At 37.5% G+C, this 20579-nt stretch overlaps 1 protein-coding gene across 3 annotated transcripts in view; it reads left to right on the forward strand.

Annotated features, from left to right (window-relative positions):
- Nucleotides 1-27: 27 nt before the first annotated feature.
- The window catches only part of TOGARAM1 (TOG array regulator of axonemal microtubules 1), a 79463-nt gene continuing 58911 nt past the window's right edge, over nt 28-20579 (forward strand). Inside the window, exons 1-3 of one of the 3 annotated variants that reach the window (XM_036842245.1) lie at nt 28-2315; nt 16782-16938; nt 19684-19812. In XM_036842245.1, coding sequence (XP_036698140.1) covers nt 270-2315; nt 16782-16938; nt 19684-19812 — 2332 coding nt within the window. In that variant the 5' untranslated portion in view covers nt 28-269. The remainder of the gene's footprint in view (nt 2316-16781; nt 16939-19683; nt 19813-20579) is intronic. The other 2 variants (XM_036842246.1, XM_036842244.1) reach the window with 2 other exon arrangements.

The raw sequence follows: 20579 nt of genomic DNA on the forward strand, positions 1-20579 counted from the left end.
TCCGGGTCAAGAGGTCCGCGCTGGGTACATCACCATGGAAGCGATCGGTTTGGTCACGTGGTGTCCCTGGTTACGCCCGGAGGCAGCTGTGGGGTCTGGGGCTCAGACGGGGGCCATTTTGCCGAAGGCAGTCTCCTGGAGTTGGAGGTTTAAGCTGTTCTTTTTCCTGCTCTGCAGCTTGAGGCTTGGAGAAGAACAGGAAGGCTGGGCTCCATCGAGCCCTTCGGAGACGATGGTTTCCTACACGCTCCGCCACTTGACGACCCTTCATGGAGGCTGCGCCCTTCGCGCTGCTCCCGCTGCCGCCCCTTCCAGCCCTCTGTGCCTATCGCCTCCAGAGCCGCAGTCGTCCTCCCGCCCCAGAGACTGATGGTAGACGAGGTGGGGGCGCCATGAGAGGCGAGAAAAACTACTGCTGCCGTGGAGCTGCCGGAGACCGCGGTTCCTGCCCCCCGACACCTTCGCCTCTGGCCTCGACCCTCTTGATGCCCGCGGAGGCAATCTCAAGTAATTGGTCTGGGTCTGGAGGTGGTTTGTCAGGGGGAGATGAAGAGGAGACTCGGCTCCTTCACCAACTCCGGACCGCGCCGGATCCTTCCGAGGCCTTCCAGGCTTTACAGGCTGCTTTGCCGCGCCGGGGCGGTAGACTTGGCTTCCCCCGACGAAAGGATGCATTGTATCGGGCCCTGGGCCGAGTGCTTGTGGAAGGAGGTAGTGATGAGAAGCGACTTTGCTTGCAACTCCTCTCGGACGTTCTTCGGGGTCAGGGGGAGGCAGGCCAGTTGGAAGAGGCCTTTAGCCTAGCACTTCTGCCTCAACTAGTTGTCTCCTTACGAGAAGAGAATCCAGCCCTGCGGAAAGATGCGCTGCAGATCCTACACGTGTGTCTGAAACGTAGTTCTGGACAGGTGCTGAGAACGCTTATACAACAAGGACTGGAAAGTACCGATGCCCGGCTTAGAGCTTCCACGGCACTACTGTTCCCTATCTTGCTTACTCCTGAGGATTTGTTGCTCGGCCTAGATCTTACCGAGGTGATAATATCCTTAGCCCGAAAGCTTGGCGGTCAGGAGATAGAAGAAGAATCTGAGACAGCCTTCTCTGCACTTCAACAAATTGGGGAGCGTCTTGGCCAAGAGAGGTTTCAGTCATATATCTCTCGCCTGCCTTCTGCCCTGAGGAGACACTACAATCGCCGCCTGGAGTCCCAGTTTGGAAGTCAGGTTCCTTATTATTTGGAACTTGAAGCCTCTGGATTTCCTGAAGATCCCCTTCCCAGTGCAGTGCCTCTTTCCAACAGCAATCTTAAATTTGGGATTATTCCTCAGGAGCTGCATTCAAGGTTGTTAGATCAGGAAGACTATAAGAACCGGACTCAGGCTATTGAGGAGCTAAAGCAGGTGATGGGATGCTTTAACCCTAGTTCCACCTCTCATTCTAGCCTCGTCAGTTTCATTAGTTTGATGTATAATTTGTTAGACGATTCTAACTTCAAAGTGGTCCATGGCACACTTCAAGTCCTGCATTTACTGGTTGTTCGCCTTGGAGAGCAGGTACAACAGTTCTTGGGACCAGTTATAGCAGCTTCTGTCAAAGTGCTGGCAGACAACAAGTTGGTGATCAAACAAGAATACATGAAAATCTTCCTCAAGCTAATGAAGGAAGTAGGTCCTCAACAGGTGCTTTGCTTACTCCTGGAACATCTCAAACATAAGCATTCCAGAGTGAGAGAGGAAGTGGTGAACATTTGCATCTGCTCCCTCCTGACCTATCCCAGTGAGAATTTTGACTTATCCAAACTGTCTTTTGATCTTGCCCCAGCTCTTGTAGATAGCAAACGCAGGGTACGCCAAGCAGCTCTTGAAGCCTTTGCTGTGTTGGCATCATCAATGGGCTCAGGTAAAACCAGCATCCTTTTCAAAGCTGTGGATACTGTTGAGCTGCAAGATAACGGAGATGGAGTGATGAATGCTGTGCAGGCCAGATTGGCTAGGAAAACCCTCCCAAAGTTAACAGAACAAGGATTTGTGGAGTATGCAGTACTCATGCCATCATCTGCCCAGGGTAGATCAAGCCATTTGGCACATGGAGCAGATACAGACTGGCTTTTGGCGGGTAACAGAACTCAGAGTGCACACTGTCACTGTGGTGACCACACAAGGGATAGCATGCAAATTTATGGATCTTATAGTCCAACTATCTGTACTCGAAGGGTACTAAGTGCAGGAAAAGGAAAAAATAAATTACCATGGGAAAATGAGCAGCCTGGAGTCACGGGAGAAAACCAGACCTCCAATTCAAAGGATATAGAACAGGTATGCATCTTCCCTATTTTCCTTGAGTTGAAGCAATGAAAGAATTTAAAATGAAAGTATGCTTGTAATGACTTAAAGGTGAGGCTCCTTGAGGGCTGTATGCTTTGTTTTTAAGTCAATTTGCTGATGTATCTATTATAATGAGACAAGTTTGGTAGGTTAGGTAGGCTTCCTGCTTGATTGATTGGATTAAATTTGAGGCACAATTTGATATAGACAATGCTTGGATTTCAGTTTTGGCCTGTCACTTTGGCATATCAGTTATCTCATTCATACAACAAACCTGGTATACAAACCAGGTTTGTATACATTCATATAACAAACCTGAATACCTGGTAGGTGCCAGATAAAGAGCCAAGTTCTGGGAAGGAAGATGAGACCAGTTCTGCGGAGTTTAGGGAGAAGGTCAGACCTATAAACAGGCAGTTACAAATTTGTTAAGTGCTAAAATAGAAATATAAAGGGTCCTGTGGGAATACTGAAAATAGAAAAAATAATTCCACTGGAAAAGTAAAAAAAAAAGCCTTCCAATAAGATATGACATCTGAACTGAGGTATTTTTCCTCAAAAGTTTTTATTTTGAAAATTCCAAATCTGTAGGTTATTTAAAAGAATAGTACAGTGAATATTCATATGCTTCATCTGTATTTACCACATTACCATCTATAATGTGATGAACTTTACGTGACATCACGTCATGAGGCATGTAATATCAGGTGTCCCACTATTGGTGATGCTAAGTTTTATCACTTGGTTAAGGTGGTGATAGCCATATCACTCCATTGCAAAGGTTTATTTTCCTCTTTGTAATTAGCACATGATCTGCAGGATGATACTTTGAGACCTTATGGATACGTCAACAACCTTCCACCCCTGTTGTTAGCATCCACTAATGATCCTTACCTGTATATTTATTACATTGGGAACTACAAAAAAGGGTGACACTTCTGAAAATTCTAATGGTCCTTCTGTATTTGTTACCTGGCATTCTTTTTTATTCTATGTGCAATAATTAAATACATTAGTATTCCTTTTGATGCTAAAATTGATTTGACCAGTGGCTGGCTCCTGTGTCCTTTCTCATGACTCTTTAGTCTTTGAACACTTCTTTAACTTAAACATAATATGTTGCCCAGGCTTACCTTGTATTTTTCTTGCTCCAGACCTGGAATCAACCTTTTTTCCAGGAGCCCAAGAACTGCTTTTTTTTGTGGAGAGTGGAATTTTAAAACCAAAATCTGGGTATAGATGTGCTCACTGCTATTGCTTATCATTATGCATTGGTCCTTTCAGTGGATAGAACCAGGGAATACCTTTATTTATTTATTTATTTTAATTTTATTTATTTTTTGGCTGCGTTGGGTCTTCCTTGCTGTGCACGGGCTTTCTCTAGTTGCGACGAGAGGGGGCTACTCTTCGTTGCGGTGCGCAGGCTTCTCATTGTGGTGTCTTCTCTTGTTGTGGAGCACGGGCTCTAGGGCGTGCGGGCTTCAGTAGTTGTGGCACATGGGCTCAGTAGTTGTGGCTCGTGGGCTCTAGAGCGCAGACCCAGTACTTGTGGCACACGGGCTTAGTTGTTCCAAGGCATGTGGGGTCTCTCCGGACCAGGGATCGAACCTGTCTGTCTGCCCTGCATTGGCAGGCGGATTCTTAACCACTGTGCCACCAGGGAAGTTCCAATACCTTTTTTATTTTTTTAAAACAAATTCATACTGATACCTCCAATTCAAATCCAGCACTACAAGGTTCTTACTCATCTTCCTTTAGTCCATATTTGTATCTCCCTTCTCCCACAGTATAACTCTGGTCCCCAATATCAGTTATATTTATTCATATGCTGTATCCTACAATACACAAAAAATAATTAATACACCAGTAATACAACAACTAGCTACCGACTAAATAAAGTTCAAGATTTCTTTGCAGTTGTTTTTTTGTTTTTTGTTTTTGTTTTCTTTTCTTTATGGCTGTGTTGGGTCTTCGTTTCTGTGCGAGGGCCTTCCCTAGCTGCGGAAAGTGAGGGCCACTCTTCATCGCGATGCGCGGGCCTCTCACCATCGCGGCCTCTCTTGTTGCGGAGCACAGGCTCCAGACGCGCAGGCTCAGTAATTATGGCTCACGGGCCCAGTTGCTCCATGGCATGTGGGGTCTTCCCAGACCAGGGCTCGAACCCGTGTCCCCCGCATTAGCAGGCAGATTCTCAACCACTGCGCCACCAGGGAAGCCCTGCAGTTGTTTTTATGCTTAGAATTATCCAACAGTCATATGGTCAAACTTTTCTTAAATTAATTGGTTTATAGGTGATTATAATCGAAATGGTATGATAAAAGATGAATTTGCTAAGTGTGGATGCATCCTGGTGAATTTCAGACGGAAGATATATATGTTCAGAGACACTGAATTATAGAAGGACTTAGGGAGTTAATAAAAAATGGCGAATTTCTAAACAGCTGAAACAAGGAGTTTGGTGGGAAGCAACAGAAGATGAAACCAGAAATGTAGGCAAGGACCAAGTATGGAGATCATTTTTGTAAATAAGGAGTTCGTGCCTTTCGCAGTATGGGTGGAGGAGAACTGTGTTCTCTCTTGTTCCTTTTAATTCTAAAATTTTTCATTTTTTTAAAAAATAATTTTTCCATATTTACATAATTTAGTCATATGGTTTTTCTCATGTATTTCTCATATAACTACCAGTCAATGAATGATTTTCTGTAAGCATTTATTTTAACACTGCTTGTTATGTGTCAAATCTAAAATGTTAGTGAAGGGAGTTCTCTGGCAGTCCAGTAGTTAGGACTTGGTGCTTTCACTGCCGTGGCCCGGGTTCAATCCCTGGTTGGGGAACTAAGATCCCACAAGCTGGGACTTCCCTGGTGGCGCAGTGGTTGAGAGTCCGTCTGCCAATGCAGGGGACACGGGTTCAAGCCCTGGTCGGGGAAGATCCCACATGCCGTGGAGCAACTAAGCCTGTGCACCACAACTACTGAGCCTGCACTCTAGAGCCCACAAGCCACAACTACTGAGCCTGCGTGCCACAACTACTGAAGCCCACATGCCTAGAGCCCGCACTCCGCGAAAAGAGAAGCCACCACAGTGAGAAGCCCGCACACCGCAACAAAGAGTAGCCCCGGTTCGCCGCAACTAGAGAAAGCCCATTCACAGCAACGAAGACCCAACACAGCCAAAAATAAATTAAAAAAAAAAAAAAAAAGATACCACAAGCTGCGTGGTGCGGCCTAAAAAAAAGGAGAGTTAATGTATTAAGATTCTGGTGCTCGCTAAAGCACCAAGAATCTGAAAATTAACACATTTCTGAAATTCTAGTGTAGATATATATTGCTTTTGAAAGAAGTTATGGTGAAATTAAAAATTATCCCAGAAATTAAGTTATACAGTTGTCCTTCAGTATCTGAGGTAGATTGGTGTCAGGACACCCAAGCATACCAAAATCCGCAGATGCTCAAGTCCCTTATATAAAATGGCATATTTTAGTTGCATATAACCTCCTCCTGTATACTTTAAATCATTTCAAGATTACTTATAGTATCTAATACAATGTAAATTCTATATAAATAGTTGTAAATGCTATGTATTGCCAAGGAATGGAAAATTCAAGTTTTGCATTTTGGAACTTTCTGGAATTTTTTTTTTTTAAACATTTCCCATCCACTGTTGGTAGAATCTGTGGATGTAGAACCCTCTGATTTGGAGGGCTGACTGTACTTTCTTGCTCAGAAATGGTCCGTAGAAGAACTACATTGGAAATTATCTTAATGGAGGACATGGATTAAATATTTAAATATTTTTATGTGTGCAGTTTTTTAAAGTACATATATTTTTAAAAAATTAATAAGTACTATAGTTTCAAGCAGATGAATAGACAGAGCACAGAGAATTTTTAGGACAGTGAAATTATTTTGTATGATACTACAATGATGGATACTGGTCATGGATATGTTTCTCCAAACCCGTAGAATGTACAACACCAAAAGTAAACCCTAATATAAACCTATGGATTTTAGATGATAATGATATGTCAGTGTAGGTTCATCAGTTGTAACAAATGTACCACTCTGGTAGGGATGGTGTTAGTGGAGGGTGGGTATCTCCTATATGTGTGGGTGTGAGTAGGGGATATATGGGAACTCTCTGTACTTTCAATTTTGCTGTGAACCTTAAACTGCTCTAAAATATAGAGGAGGAGAGGGAGATAAAGAGAACTCAAATTTGAATGAGGTAACAAAATGCATAATAAATCTATGAATAGGAAGACCCAAAAAAATGGAAATTAATTTGGGGGAAAATGAGCTTTAGGTAGAGGAAGATAGAACACTCAGCTCAGTTTGTTGAAGACCACTATTCAAGAGACAAGGAAAGAACTAGAGATGTAGAACTTGGAAGTCCCATATTGAGAAGTAATTGTTGAAACTGTGAGATTGGAGAGGCTCTCCAATGAAGGGCATTTAGAGCAAGAGCAGAGTGCTTAAGACTCCATTTTAGCCTACAGGCCCATTTAAGGAATAGCAGTAGGAGATAGACCCTTACAAGGCAAAGAGAGTGCCTAAAAGTTGGAAGAGAACCAAGAAAGAACAAAGGTTTTAGAAGTGAAGTAAAGAAAGTGTTTCAGGAAGTACATCAGTACTGTTAAATGCAGGAGAGATTGAGGAGAATTAAATCTGAAAAAGCATGATTTGTTCTTATATATTCAGCCTGCTACTTGTAAAATTATTTTTGAAGGTACTTTTCTCATAATTTTATCTTTCTTAATTTCCTCTTAATAATTCTTCTGATTGTAAAAAATTATAGTGCTTATTATAGAAAATTTGGAAAATATAAAAAGGCACAAAGAAGAAATTTAAAATTTTCAGCGATCTCACTACTGAGGCCTCCTGTGAATATTCTATTGCCTGTTCTTCAAGTATCATTTCAATTTATTTATACAAATGTAGATTATTTTTTCCATACGCAAACGTCTCCCCCTTTCACTTTACCATGAACGTTTTTTTCTTGAACGATAAATAATTTGTAGTAGGATCTTTATTGGCTGTTTAATATTAGATCATATAAGTCTGTTTAGCTGTTCTCTTACTTTTGAATATTTAGGCTTTTTAATTCTGTTTTTATTTCTACCATTTAGTTGATTATTTTTGTGCCCTGACATATAGACTGATAACCAGATTCCTGTGGTATTCTGGTTATCAAAAACTTTGCATCTCTTTCTGTGCTTTTATGACTGTTTTAATGGTTTAGTGGGGTCCAGTAATCAGGCATCACTAGCTGGCTGCTTTGTTAGCTATATTTTTCCTAACAGATTTCTCTACAACGTATTAAGAGTTACAGTAACCTAGACTGAAAAGTAAGGAGCATACGTGCTTTATGTGTATGTAGTTACTAGGTCTGTAGCTTTTTCAAGGTAGAAGATTTGGTTATTGGAAGGTAATTGGGACATGGATGAAAGTGGTTTTAGACAGACCAAATTTATAAGTTTATGAGATGAACTGATAAGGAAATACAGGCAGTAAGCATTTACTAAACATCTTTTTGATCATCCACTATGTGTGAAGCCAAGGTCGAGCTTATAGATTACTCTTAAAGAGCACTGCCTAGCATTTTTTTCCTCTTTTGGTATTTAGCACGCAAGCCATGTCTTCTTTCTTCTCAGTGATGGTAAGCACTGTGCTGATAGGGACTGTTTTTGTTTGTTTGTTTATGTAACAGTACTAACATAGTGCTGTGTCTATAATCAGTATCAACAAATATCTGTTAAGTGAGAAAATGGAATCTAAGGGTTTGAGGGTGAAAGAAAAGACCAAGCAAGATATAGCAGGATGTAGTGGGATGAGTTATTACTATGTTTTATTTTTAAATAGGAAACACCCGATTTGAAAGAAGCAGAGAAAGAAGCCACCAATGACTTCAACTTGCCTACTCTGTGTCTTGTACTGTGGTAGATTTTAGATTTGCAAGGAACATATGATTTGATCCCTGTAATCATATTTGAGAATCATATTTGAGAGAGAAAGGCAAGGAATTAATGTCCCTAAATACTGAGTGAGTCAAGAACATAGGTATATAGAGAGGTTAGCTTTGGAATAGAGGCAGAAGTCTTTTCTTCTAGAACTGGAGGAAAAGTAAAAGGAAGATGACTTAGGATTCAGAAAAATTTTGAGACAGCAAAATTTTTTTGAAGTCAAAAGAAAGGAAGACATGAGCTCTGGAATAGTGCTTATCGAATTTTAATGTGCATATGAATTACCTCAGGATCTCGTTAAAATACAGATTCTGGTTCAGTTTGGGAGGGGTTCTGAGACTACATGTCTAATAAGCTTCTAGGTGTTGCTGATGCTGCTGATTTGTGATTCACATTTTGAGGGCAGGGCTCTAATATTAGGCTTCCATATTCTGGTAAACTAAGAGGCAAGCTGAGAATGGAAAATAGAGGATCAGGGATTTGAAGAATGTGGGAAAGATTTAGAATACTTAATGTGACAAATTTAAACGTAATAGAAAATCCCAAATTATTAAGTTGCACTAGTGTATTTGGTGTGAACTTAATCCTAAAAATTGAAATTTTCCTTGGATAGTACATCGTTTCCAGTAAGTAGTCTTTAATTTTCTTTTAAAAATATGATTGGAGGGCTTCCCTGGTGGCGCAGTGGTTAAGAATCCGCCTGCCAATGCAGGGGACAAAGGTTCAAGCCCTGGTCCGGGAAGATCCCACATGCTGCGGAGCAGCTAAGCCCGTGAGCCACAACTACTGAGCCTGTGCTCTAGAACCCATGAACCACAACTACTGAGCCCATGTGCCACAACTACTGAAGCCCGTGTGCCTAGAGCCCGTGCTCCACAGCAAGAGCAGCCACTGCAAAGAGAAGCCCGCACACTGCAACGAAGAGTAGCCCCCGCTCGCCGCAACTAGAGAAAGCCCGCGCACAGCAACGAAAGACCCAATGCAGCAAAAAAAAAAAAAAAAAAAAAAAAAAAAAAAAAAAAATATATATATATATATATGATTGGAATATCTGAAAGAGAAAAACGCTTATTTTAAAACATGTCAAAATCATAAACAATCCTGAAAGCATATTTAATATCAGTGTAGATGTTGGATTGTTTCCAATAAATAGTCATTAATTTTCTTTTTAAAATTTTATTGAGATATCTGAAGTATTTGAAAAACTTTTAATTTTTAAAAATTAATTAATTATTTATTTATTTTTGTTTTTGGCCAAGCTGCGTGGTTTGCAGGATCTTAGTTCCCCGACCAGGAATTGAACCTCCAGCCAGGGCAGTGAAAGCGCCAAGTCCTAACCACTGGACCACCAGGGAATTCCCAGAAAACTTTTATTTTTAATGCTTGTCAAAATCATGAGTAACCCAAAAGCATATCTATTCTCAGGGTAAACGATCTATTTAAAAACTTAAAAATAATTTATAAATAAGTTTTTAAAAATAAACCTTAAAAAGCATATTAAATAAGACAATGTATATATATATATATATTTTTTTTTTTTTTTTTTTTTTTTATGGCTGTGTTGGGTCTTCGTTTCTGTGCGAGGGCTTTCTCTAGTTGCGGCAAGTGGGGGCCCCTCTTCATCGCGGTGTGCGGGCCTCTCAGTATCGTGGCCTCTCTTGCTGCGGAGCACAGGCTCCAGACGCGCAGGCTCAGTAATTGTGGCTCACGGGCCCAGTTGCCCCGCGGCATGTGGGATCTTCCCAGACCAGGGCTCGAACCCGTGTCCCCTGCACTGGCAGGCAGATTCTCAACCACTGCGCCACCGGGGAAGCCCGACAATGTATATATTATATTGATTTTACCATCTAAAAAAAAGCTATAGCAATTCCCTTGATAAATGGCCGAAACATACCCATTTCCTTGTATACATATTTTTATTGCCCTGTAACTTTTTAACCTAAGGCAGCATCAGCTATATATATTAAATATAACCTTACCCAAAGACACCAACTTTTGTTTTCTCACAGACAAAAAACTAAAAGTCATGTAACCAAGAACTGTCTTTTTATTCTCTCCATGAGTATATATATCTTTTTCATAATGATTTAAGTGGCAAAAATAAACATGCATTTGTCATCATCCAAAGGCATTTATATATCCTTTAACCTGTTTATTTGATGGTTATCCTGTAATGTATAACAGACAAGGGTAAATTTAACATGGGGAACTATATTTAATATCCTGTGGTAAATAATAATGGAAAAGAATATATATATGTGTAACTGAGTCACTTTGCTATACAGCAGAAATTAACATAACATTGTAAATCAACTATACTTAAATAAAACTTTTTAAAAAGTATTGTGATCAGTGATTTGCATTTTTATCTTAATTAGAAATTAGGTTTTAAAGATTTTTCATTAATTCAGTTTTGTATTATTCTAAAATCTTAAAGTTAACAGAGTCTAGAAATTATAATGTAAGCTAATGTATTAAGCATTATAAGATTTATGACATTATAAGAATTGATCCCTTTTAATAAAGATATTATCTATTATAAAATTTAATTGAACACATGATTTTACAATTTTATATTTTGAAAATGAGTGATGTTAATGTATCCAACCAGTGAAACCAGTAGAGGAAATTTAAGAAATTTAAGTTAATTAGGCGTTTCCTGAGAGGATGAGTTCAAGTTTGCACAAACAATTATATCATACTGATATTATTTATTTATTTATTTATTTTTTGGCTGCATCAGGTCTTAGTTGCGGGACGTGGGATCTTTCATTGGGGTGCACGGGATCTTTCATTTTGGCGCATGGGCTTCTCTCTAGTGGCACGGGCTCAGTAGTTGCCCTGTGGCATGTGGGATCTTAGTTCCCTGACCAGGGATCGAGCTGGCATCCCCCGCATTGCAAGACGGATTCTTAACCACTGGACCACCAGGGAAGGCCCCTAATATTATTTTTACATGGTGATAAAATCTGGGCAAAGACAAAAAGCTGTTTTCAAATGAGTCTGATTTGTCCAAAGAGCCATCTTAAATAGAATTTTTATGTGAATTTTTTCTATACAAGTATATGCAGTGTATTAAAACTTTTAAGTTTAAGAACATTTTTTTTTTCCTTGTTCTTTAACCTAGTAACCAAGGTCATTAATTAAACCCACAGCTAGTCTGTGTTTTCCCTTGAATGTATAACTTTTGGCAAGACCATTTTTTTCCTTAAAGAGCCAGTACATTTAAATAATCAGAAATAAAAGAAATCTTAAATTCTCTTTTTGGGTTTTACTTAGTTTAATGTGATATAAGCACTTAACCTAGTAATAATGATTTTTATAAGCCAATTGGAACAAGAGTTTGTTCCAGTTGATATTATCCTGATTGATTAATATTGTCTATCGCGAGACAAGGTATACCAATTTGCTCAAAAAATTTCATATTCATAAAATGGAAAATTTTTTTACTTTCTACATAACTTAGAGGATCTAATTATGATAAATCAATAGAATTTAAGGTAGAAGCAGGTGCCAATCTATTAAGAATATTGAGCAGCTAAAGAAACAAAAATATAATTAGATTCATTAGGTTCATCAAGGAAGCATCATTGTTGAGTGTGTTGGTTTTAAATATATTTCCACAAATTCTTTGAAATTCTTCACCTGAAGAACTGGAGTCCAGTTCCCCTCTCCCTGAATGTGTCTGGACTTACTGACTCACTTCTAACAAATAAAGTAGAAATGGTGGTGTGTGACTTCATAAACTAGGTCATAAAAAGGCATTTTAGCTTCCATCTTGGTTGCTGTCTTTCTCTGATCACTTTATCTGGAGGAACTCAGCTGCTATGTTGTGAGCAGCCCTTTGGAGAGGCCCAGATGGCAAGGAACTGAGGCCTCCTACCAGTAGCCACCTGAGTGAACTTCAGTGATCCTTCAGTCTCAGTCAAGCCTTCAGTTGACAGCAGCCTGGCCAACATCTTGATTGCAGCATTAGAGATATCTAAACCATCCAGTTAAGTTGCTTCCAAATGTCTGATCTATAGAAAGAGAGACAATTATGTTTGTTGTTTTAAGCTACTGTATTTTGGGATAACTCATTACACAGCAATAGATAACTATTAGATTGAGAACTGTGGTTCCCAGGAATTTGGTGAGACATTTTTTTTTTCCAATGTACATATCCTTTACAATAATGGCATTAAATTTTCTTAGTTTTTAAAAGGCTAAACTTGCTTAAGGTTTGGAAAACTATTAAATATTGTGCTGTTTGGCTTTTGGAAACCATCATTTTTCTAAGTTTTTCTAATTTATAATTAAGTTTCTTTACTGTCCTTTCTTTAGCTTTAGAATTCTAAAATAATGTTAATTTGCAGTTATTTATTTAGCAAAATCGAAGAAAGCTGACCATTGAATGTTAAGGATTTTGTTTTCTTTATTTTTGGTATAAGAATTTGATTTTTATAGATATTGTCAGGTATTGGGCCCATAATAAGTAAACATGAAAAAACCTTAATTTTGGATGGGGAAGAGGGCTCTGGTTATTGGAGTAAAGAAGCTCATGTCCCTACATTTACAAAACAAGCAAAAACAGAACATACCAATAAGGAAATGAGATTCCAGATTCCCTGTCAGCTGCCACCTGACAAGCAGACTGCTATCCAGCAGAAATCATCTGATAGACCATGAAATCAAAACCCATTTCCACCATTGATGCCATCTGTGTGGAAACTATTGTCCATGTGCCCAGTCAAAATCAGAACCAGAAACAGACTTTATCAAGAATCAGATTCACTGCAAGAGCCCTATTGCTCAGTGAGTTACGTAAGGAAAGGTTCACTGAGGACTCAACGGTCCAAGTTTCAGAAAAGGTACACTTTGAGGCCATGTGTTTGATTCTCAAGTTAGGACCCAGAAGGGCAGTATATTACTGACACCTCCAGAAATAGACATCAAAGAGCAGTCAGAAGCATTTGGTTTGTTATTTTGCAATTTGTTTTCTTACATGTTAGAGAGTCAGCTAATAGGCTAAATCAAGGAAAAACCAGGAGTGAGAAAAGAGAAAAAAATTATTACAGACTAGACATAGTTAAGTCTTGTTTGCACATTTTGTGGGTAAACTGGTTAGCTGATACCTACAAAGAGTTCAGTCTGGGTATTCTGTTCTTATGTAGGAAGACTAAGGATATCAAAGAAACCATTTTAGTTGTTTTTAAAAAATACTTACCATGCAGCAGTCTTTCTAAGGTCTGCTAGTCTCCTTCCATCAGCACTGCTACCTTATGCCAGGTATGTGCCATTTCCCTCATTGAAATTCCTTACTTATCAATATACAAAAAAAATTTGGAAGCAACCCAAATGTTCAATAATAGGAGAATGGCATATCTAGTCAATGGAATATTATGCAGCCTTTAAGCATAGTTTATGTCCTTAGACCTAGCAATTCCATTTTTAGTATTTCTGTAGAACTATATATTTCTCTTTATATATATTATATTTCTGTAGAGCATATAATGCACAAGGATATGTGCATAATCATGTTCACTACAAGATTGTAATAGTAAAAAGTTGTGACAAGGAAAACGTCCATCAGTTGGGAACTATGAGTCCAACCACAATGTGGAATACTGGGCAACAGTTAAAAAGAGTAAGAAGATTTGTACGGATTAACATGGAAGGATGTCTACAATACGCTGAGTATAACTATGTGCCAGAGTAGTATATGATCTATTTTTGTTTCTTTTTTAAATTGCTTGTTGAAAAATGTATATATATTGAGAAAGAACTGTTAACAGAGTTTATCCACATGATTCTAGTGAAAAGGGTGCCAAAGAAGAATTTGACTTTTTATCTTTTTTTTTTTTTTTTTACTATAAGTAGTTACTACTTTCTGTAATGAAAGTTTGTAGCACTTATGAGAGGTTTTAATAACATGGGCAATATAATGTTGTTTATAATAATATTTCATTATAATGTTAAGTGCAAAAATGGGGTATAAAACTTGTCATATATGGTATCACAACTCTGTTTTCTTAAAGGTTGCATAGAAAATGATTTGAAAAAACACACAAAGATGTTTCAGAAGGTGACTTTGGAGGTAATTGGAAGGTAATTGGAATAAACTTTTTAAATGGCCACCGTTAAGGGACAAGGTTGGAGTCCAGGTAAAACCAGAAAGAACTGGTAGAATATGAATGGATCCAAAAACTGGAGGCTGGAGGTTAAGATAAATTTAGTACAAGCTCAATAAAGGCAGAAGTGTAGGTGGTTTCTGAGAGAATTAGCTATTAAAAAGTCTTTTCCTGATAATTTGCTACTAACTATACCAAAGTGGAATTAAAACTATTTTTGTAATGGAACTTCCCTGGCAGTCCAGCGGTTAAGACTCTGTGTTCCCAATGCAGGGGGTGCGGGTTCTTTCCCTGGTCAGGGAACTAAAAGCCCACATACAGCCAAAAAAGAAAGAAAAAAACAACAACTATTTTCGTGATGTCCTTAACATACCTTGCCAAAAGCTGAACTAAGATGTGTTAGGTCAAAGAAATGTTTTTATGAAAAATATATAAGTAATCAAGTGTAAAGGTTAAGAGATAATAAACAGCAAGATTAAAATAGTAGATAAGACTGTGAATTTCAAATCATTGTTAATATTAAATGTGAAACTTGCCTTTTATAACACTTTCATTTACTGTAAGGAATTAAGTGAATTAAATTTTAAGATATTCACTTCAAAGACTTAAAACTCAGTTCCATCTTCCTAAGAGTCATAAGGTGCTCTAAACAGACTGCTTCATATTTTGTAAATTTAGCTCACAACATTTTCAAAATATATGTGTACTTTTCTCTTTTATGTAACTTATTTCCCTTTCCCTTTATTTTTTGTTTAGTCCCATCAAAGCTTATCCTGATGAAAATCATTTGACTGCTTTTAAGAGAGACCAAAAGGGACCTCTCATGTTAATAATAATTGGTGTGTCTACAGTCTGCATTCAAATATTTGCAGATTTTTCTACAGCAAAATGTAACTCCTGACTTCTAGATTCTTGAAAATGCCAGATTCACAGACACATTCTCCACTGCTACCACAGCCCCCATTATCTCCACCCCACCACCACTACCACTAGCTGTTGTATTCACTGTCATACATATTCATGTTCTGTTCTCTAAGCAGAAATTAATTATGGAGTAATTCTAATGTAAGTGTATTCCATACTGGAGAATTATTTCTGGATTACTCATGATTTTAACTGGGTTAGTAGACCTTCTTTTAATGTATCTAATCAAAAGTTGACTGTAATTGGTTTCATTTTTATTCCATTGTGTCCTTTTCATACTGCCTTCTATATAATCAGTCACAGAAATTATAACATTGGATTTTGAGAAAGTAAAGTCAGGCCTTTTTCAGCTGAGGCATTCATTATTTCTCACTGGTGTTTTGGGATTAATTTTTGAAGGAGTTAACAGGTTTTTCACAAAATTTGATGAGGAATAAGAAGTTACTTGAGGTATATTTAGTAGTTTATAGTCTTAATCTTGTAATGGCCAAGTAGCTAAGAGGTTTTCAAATAGATGTATCTTTAATTTTATTGTATTTCATTGCCATTTGACACTTGACAAAGTTTGTAGAGAAGGATACCTGAGAAGACTTATAGTTCACTGCACGTGTAGATTTGATTGTGTCTGTAAACGCCAAATAAATATATGGACAGTAAGTATATTTCCTTGTGTTTTCACTCAATTTTTAAAATGTTCTATAGCTATGATCCATGTGAAATGATCCAGAGCAATTGAGGCCGTCATTGGTGAAGAATTCTGAACACTTGAATCATGCTTTCACTTAGTTCTTTAACTATGATTAGGTAGAAATTCAAAATTCTATCCTGGCACTTTTGTACCTTAAGGATCAAAGTCGGTATGTGGAAAAGGAATTGGAAACTATAAAGTACTAGACGTATATAAAGTATTATGTACTTGGTTTTGACTGAAAGGCCTATCATACAGAACTCTCCTAAGGGAACCGTGACATAGGTTACATCTACATTTGGGCTGCAGATTATGGATAGTAAATTCGTCTCACTAAGAATAGTAAAATGGGATGCTTACAGGTTCAGGGATCTTCAATTAGCATTTATTGTCCAGTGCTCAAAGATAGCATAGTGCGACTGGCCATGCTGCTGAATCAGAAATGTCCTTTTCTCTCTGCAAGTTGTCATTTCACTCTTTTTGTCATTTGCTTTCTTTCCTTCCTAGCTGCCAGGTGTGTACTCTAGGAAGGTAAGGTACAGAAAAGGTTTGGGGTGAGGTATAAGAAAGAGGAAAAAAATTAGCATTTCTATCATGGCATGAAAAAATACTGCTAGTGTACCATACTGTATGTGGATGTTTATTTGTATCGTTGTATATTTGATTAATTTTTTTCTTTTAATCTGAATTTCATAATTAGGTCTAAATTGTGTCGTATTTATTGCCAAGTAGACTTAACCCACATTTGCTAATTTATTATTCTGTTCTTATAGTTTTCAGCCAATGATTTCATTCCATCTCCAGAATTAAAACCCTCTCAAGGAATGCCAGTCAATGATGGTTTATGTTTTAGCAGAAAAAGAGTGTCAAGAAACTTATTTCAGAAGACTCAGGAATTTAACTCAGATTCTCTTCCTACATGTGCTGCTGGTAAGTGAAAGTTGCAGGTAATGGAAATTTTGAACCAAGTTAAAGATTCCTCTAAACTTCATGGTTCTTTTAAGAGCTCATAGAACTTATAATCTAGTAGACAGTTCAGATTCAATAAATATTTGTTAAAGATCTGATAAGAATGGACAGTTTGACATAATCGTCTCCTAAGACCCTGGGAGTGTTTCTCACTGAAATCCTTTAAGTGGTAATGTAAGGCAATATTTGCTTAATCAACAACGCATATTTACTGAGTATATCCTATGTGCAGGTACTTTTCTAGGTAATAGGGATATAGCAGTCAACAAAAGAGGGAAAACTTTCTGCCTAATGGGTCTTTCATTCTAGTTGGGGCAAAGCAAACATTAAATAAATGCAAAACAGAGTAGGTTAGATGGTGATAAATGCTATGGAAAAAAATAAGCAGAAAAGAGGAATATAGAGGAGGGGCTACTTTAAATAAAGTGATGAAAGAAGGCCATATTCAGAAGGGAATATTTGAAGCAAACCACATAGATATCAAGAGAGAACAGCAAATAGTTCCAGGAAGAGGGAACAGTTAGTGCAGAGTACGGGACATGTTTGAGAAAGATCAAAGAAGCTAGTAAGTCTGGAATGAAAGGTGTTAAGGGGAAGAGTAGAAAATTAACTTGAAGAGATAATAGGGCTTCTTATTTTAAGGCCTAATGGGCTTTCGAATGAACTTTGGCTTTTACTCTGAGTGAGGAATATTTTTGAGGAAAGAAGTAACATCAGTTGCCTTGTTTTCCAGGCTTGTTTTGGATGTTACATTTGAAATAGATTAAAGGAGGCAAGGGAGAAAACAGGGAGTCTGTTTTAATCCAGGCTAGAGATGATGGAGGCTTCGACCCGTGTAGCAGTAAACGTAGTGAAGAGTGATTGGATTCTGAATATATGTCAAGGGTACAGTTGATATGATTTGCTGATGGGTTGTGTAGGAGTGTGAGAGGGAAGTCAAGAGTGCTCTAAGGTTTTTTGGCCAGAGCAACTGGAAAGGTGTTTAATTGCCTAAGTAAGTGTTACAGAAAGTAAATATTACGTAGTTCAGAGAACATGGTCACTATCATGGGCCTTATCAGATAGAAAAGGCATTAAAGAGGAGATAGTACTTGAACTGCATCTTTTTGGGATATATATGATTTAAGATGTTAGAAGGGAGGTATGAAGAGAGCAAAGGCTCACATTAGGAATGGGCTTGAGACGTTCTGGCCACTGTGTAAAGGTAAGATTCATTTTAGATGGTCAAAGATAAATTGGGATGTGGGGAACCCTTGTGTGCTAGCTAGATTCAAAAATTTGAGCTTGTACTTATAAGCTATAGGGAGCTAATAGAGATTTTTTTCTGTTAAGGAAAAAAAGAAGCTAGGGTTACAAGGTTGTTTACAAATTGAATAGAAATGAATAATCAGGAAAATATGACTGGATATAAAAAATAAAGAAGGGGAATAAAAATTTCAAGACTTAGTACCCAGGTAATTAGAAAAATGGTAATGTGTTGACAAAACGAAACCAGTTAGGAAGGGAAAAGGGAGTATAAGATAAAGATTGAGTTTGTTTTTTATTTAAGATCCAAATTGTATCAGTTATTGAAATTTGTTTGCTATGAGTTCAGACACAATATTTAGAAAACATTGTTACCCTAGGAGAATTTATAGACCTTTATACAGTAAAATTCCGTAATATTTTCATACAAAAATGAAGTGTTATAATGATTGTGTAGTTGAATGTTTATTTAATAGACAAAAGGAAATGCAAGAATATATACAGTTATGCTTGTGCCATTACTTGGGATTTTTATAAGGCTCATGTTTTTTTTACCGTCTAGAAGTTCTTACCTAATTTTACAGATTTTAAATAACTGAGGCAACATGTAATTTAATGATAGATTGAATGATATGAATTATAAGTACTATAGGGATTCAAGAAAGGAAACGATCATAGGTATGGAAGTGGTTTACAACAACTCCAGGAAAGAGGTTGGACTTGAGCTGAATTTTAAAGAAGGGAAATGTTTGTGATTGGCAGTGAGGCAAGATTTCAGGAGAAAGTATAACCGAAGCATGGAGGTAAGAATTAACTTAGAAGATGTCCAGTACGTGAAGGATAAAGGGGCTTGAAATCGTAGAGAAGGAATTATAAAAATCAGAATTTTAGAAATACATACAAAGGATTTTATAGATGAATAAACTAAATACCAAAGAGGTCAATATCACCTTCTTTTCTTCAGACTTATTCCCCTGCCCAGGAATAACCTTAACCAGCCACAGGAGGGGGAAAGGGATCTGGGAAATATTCCTGGATAAGCTTGGAAACTGTGCAAATGCTGTGTTACATGTTAGGAAAGAAAGAAGAGTCCTGCAGTAGACCTTTTTGGGTAGAGTGTAAATGTACTTACAAATACTGGGAAGAAGGAAAGCCAGGTCTGGAGAAACCTTCCATGGTGAGAGAAGGGAGCATGTAGGAAGAAACTGCCTTTGTACATATTTTTCGATATATTTTTCGTTTCTCTGTACTTTACCAGTCTGTCTTCTGTCCTTTAACCCCTGTCACTAATCAGATCTGCCAATAGCAAAAGCTTTATCCCTTTCTTGCCTGCATGGCTCACTGTATATATACTCCTGTATTCATTCCCACACAAATGACACCAACATTTGTGAAATTAGATGTGTTCATGAAATAAAATTAACTTTTGATTTTATGTTTTTCTCCTCCTTCCTTCCAAAGGCACCACTGGGACTCATCAGACAAATCTTTCTGGGGAACGTGGACAACTTGGATTTTCACAGATATGTGGTAAAACTGGCAGTGTGGATTCTGACTTACAGTACCTGGGGACAACTAACAGTCATCAAGGTAAAGGTTTAAGTTCCAACTTTATTTGGATACAGATGATTTATAATTATTATGTGGGGTTTCCAAATCTACCTTATGTGTTATTTTGGGTAATTATACTCATTACAGAAAAGAAAAGGATGTTGTATTTTTTAAAAAACTTTTAATCAAATTTTTTATAACTGTTATCCTAAAATGTTAGATTTAGTAATCTTGATATATATATATATATATATATGACTAATTAAAATTAGAGAGCTTAGAAACTCATGGTAGAGATGAGCATTTTAATACCAAGTAATCGAAAATAAAATTATCCATTAAGGATTACTATGTTAGCAGAAGACAGTTATTTTCCATAACAGTTTTAAATTTTAAACAATTTATTATGTCTCCTGTTAGGAACCATAGTTAGGAATCATAACTTCCTGACCAGCTATCATTTCAGATATCTTACATATATATAAGATATAGAACAAAAGGGAGGGTTTGAGGCTGGCTGTCAGTCATATGAATTTTGGATATGAAGATGTTTCTTCAATTTTTATGCTAATTAATAGCTATATCAATTATTATTTAGTAGTAAGATCAAATCAAATATTTCTAGAGATATTTTGATTTTGTTGTATATCCTTTACTAAAATTTTTTGAGTGATAGGGTTGTACTTCTGTCTTTATTTGTTGATGAAAAAATAATGCTCATTAGAAATTAGTGAAGATTTAGTTAATAGTATAGCACTTACACTTTAGCCATCCTTTCCTCCACCCACACCAAAGGGCCACATGAC

This window comes from Balaenoptera musculus, chromosome 2, assembly GCF_009873245.2.
Source record: "Balaenoptera musculus isolate JJ_BM4_2016_0621 chromosome 2, mBalMus1.pri.v3, whole genome shotgun sequence".
Classification (NCBI taxonomy): Eukaryota; Metazoa; Chordata; class Mammalia; order Artiodactyla; family Balaenopteridae; genus Balaenoptera; species Balaenoptera musculus.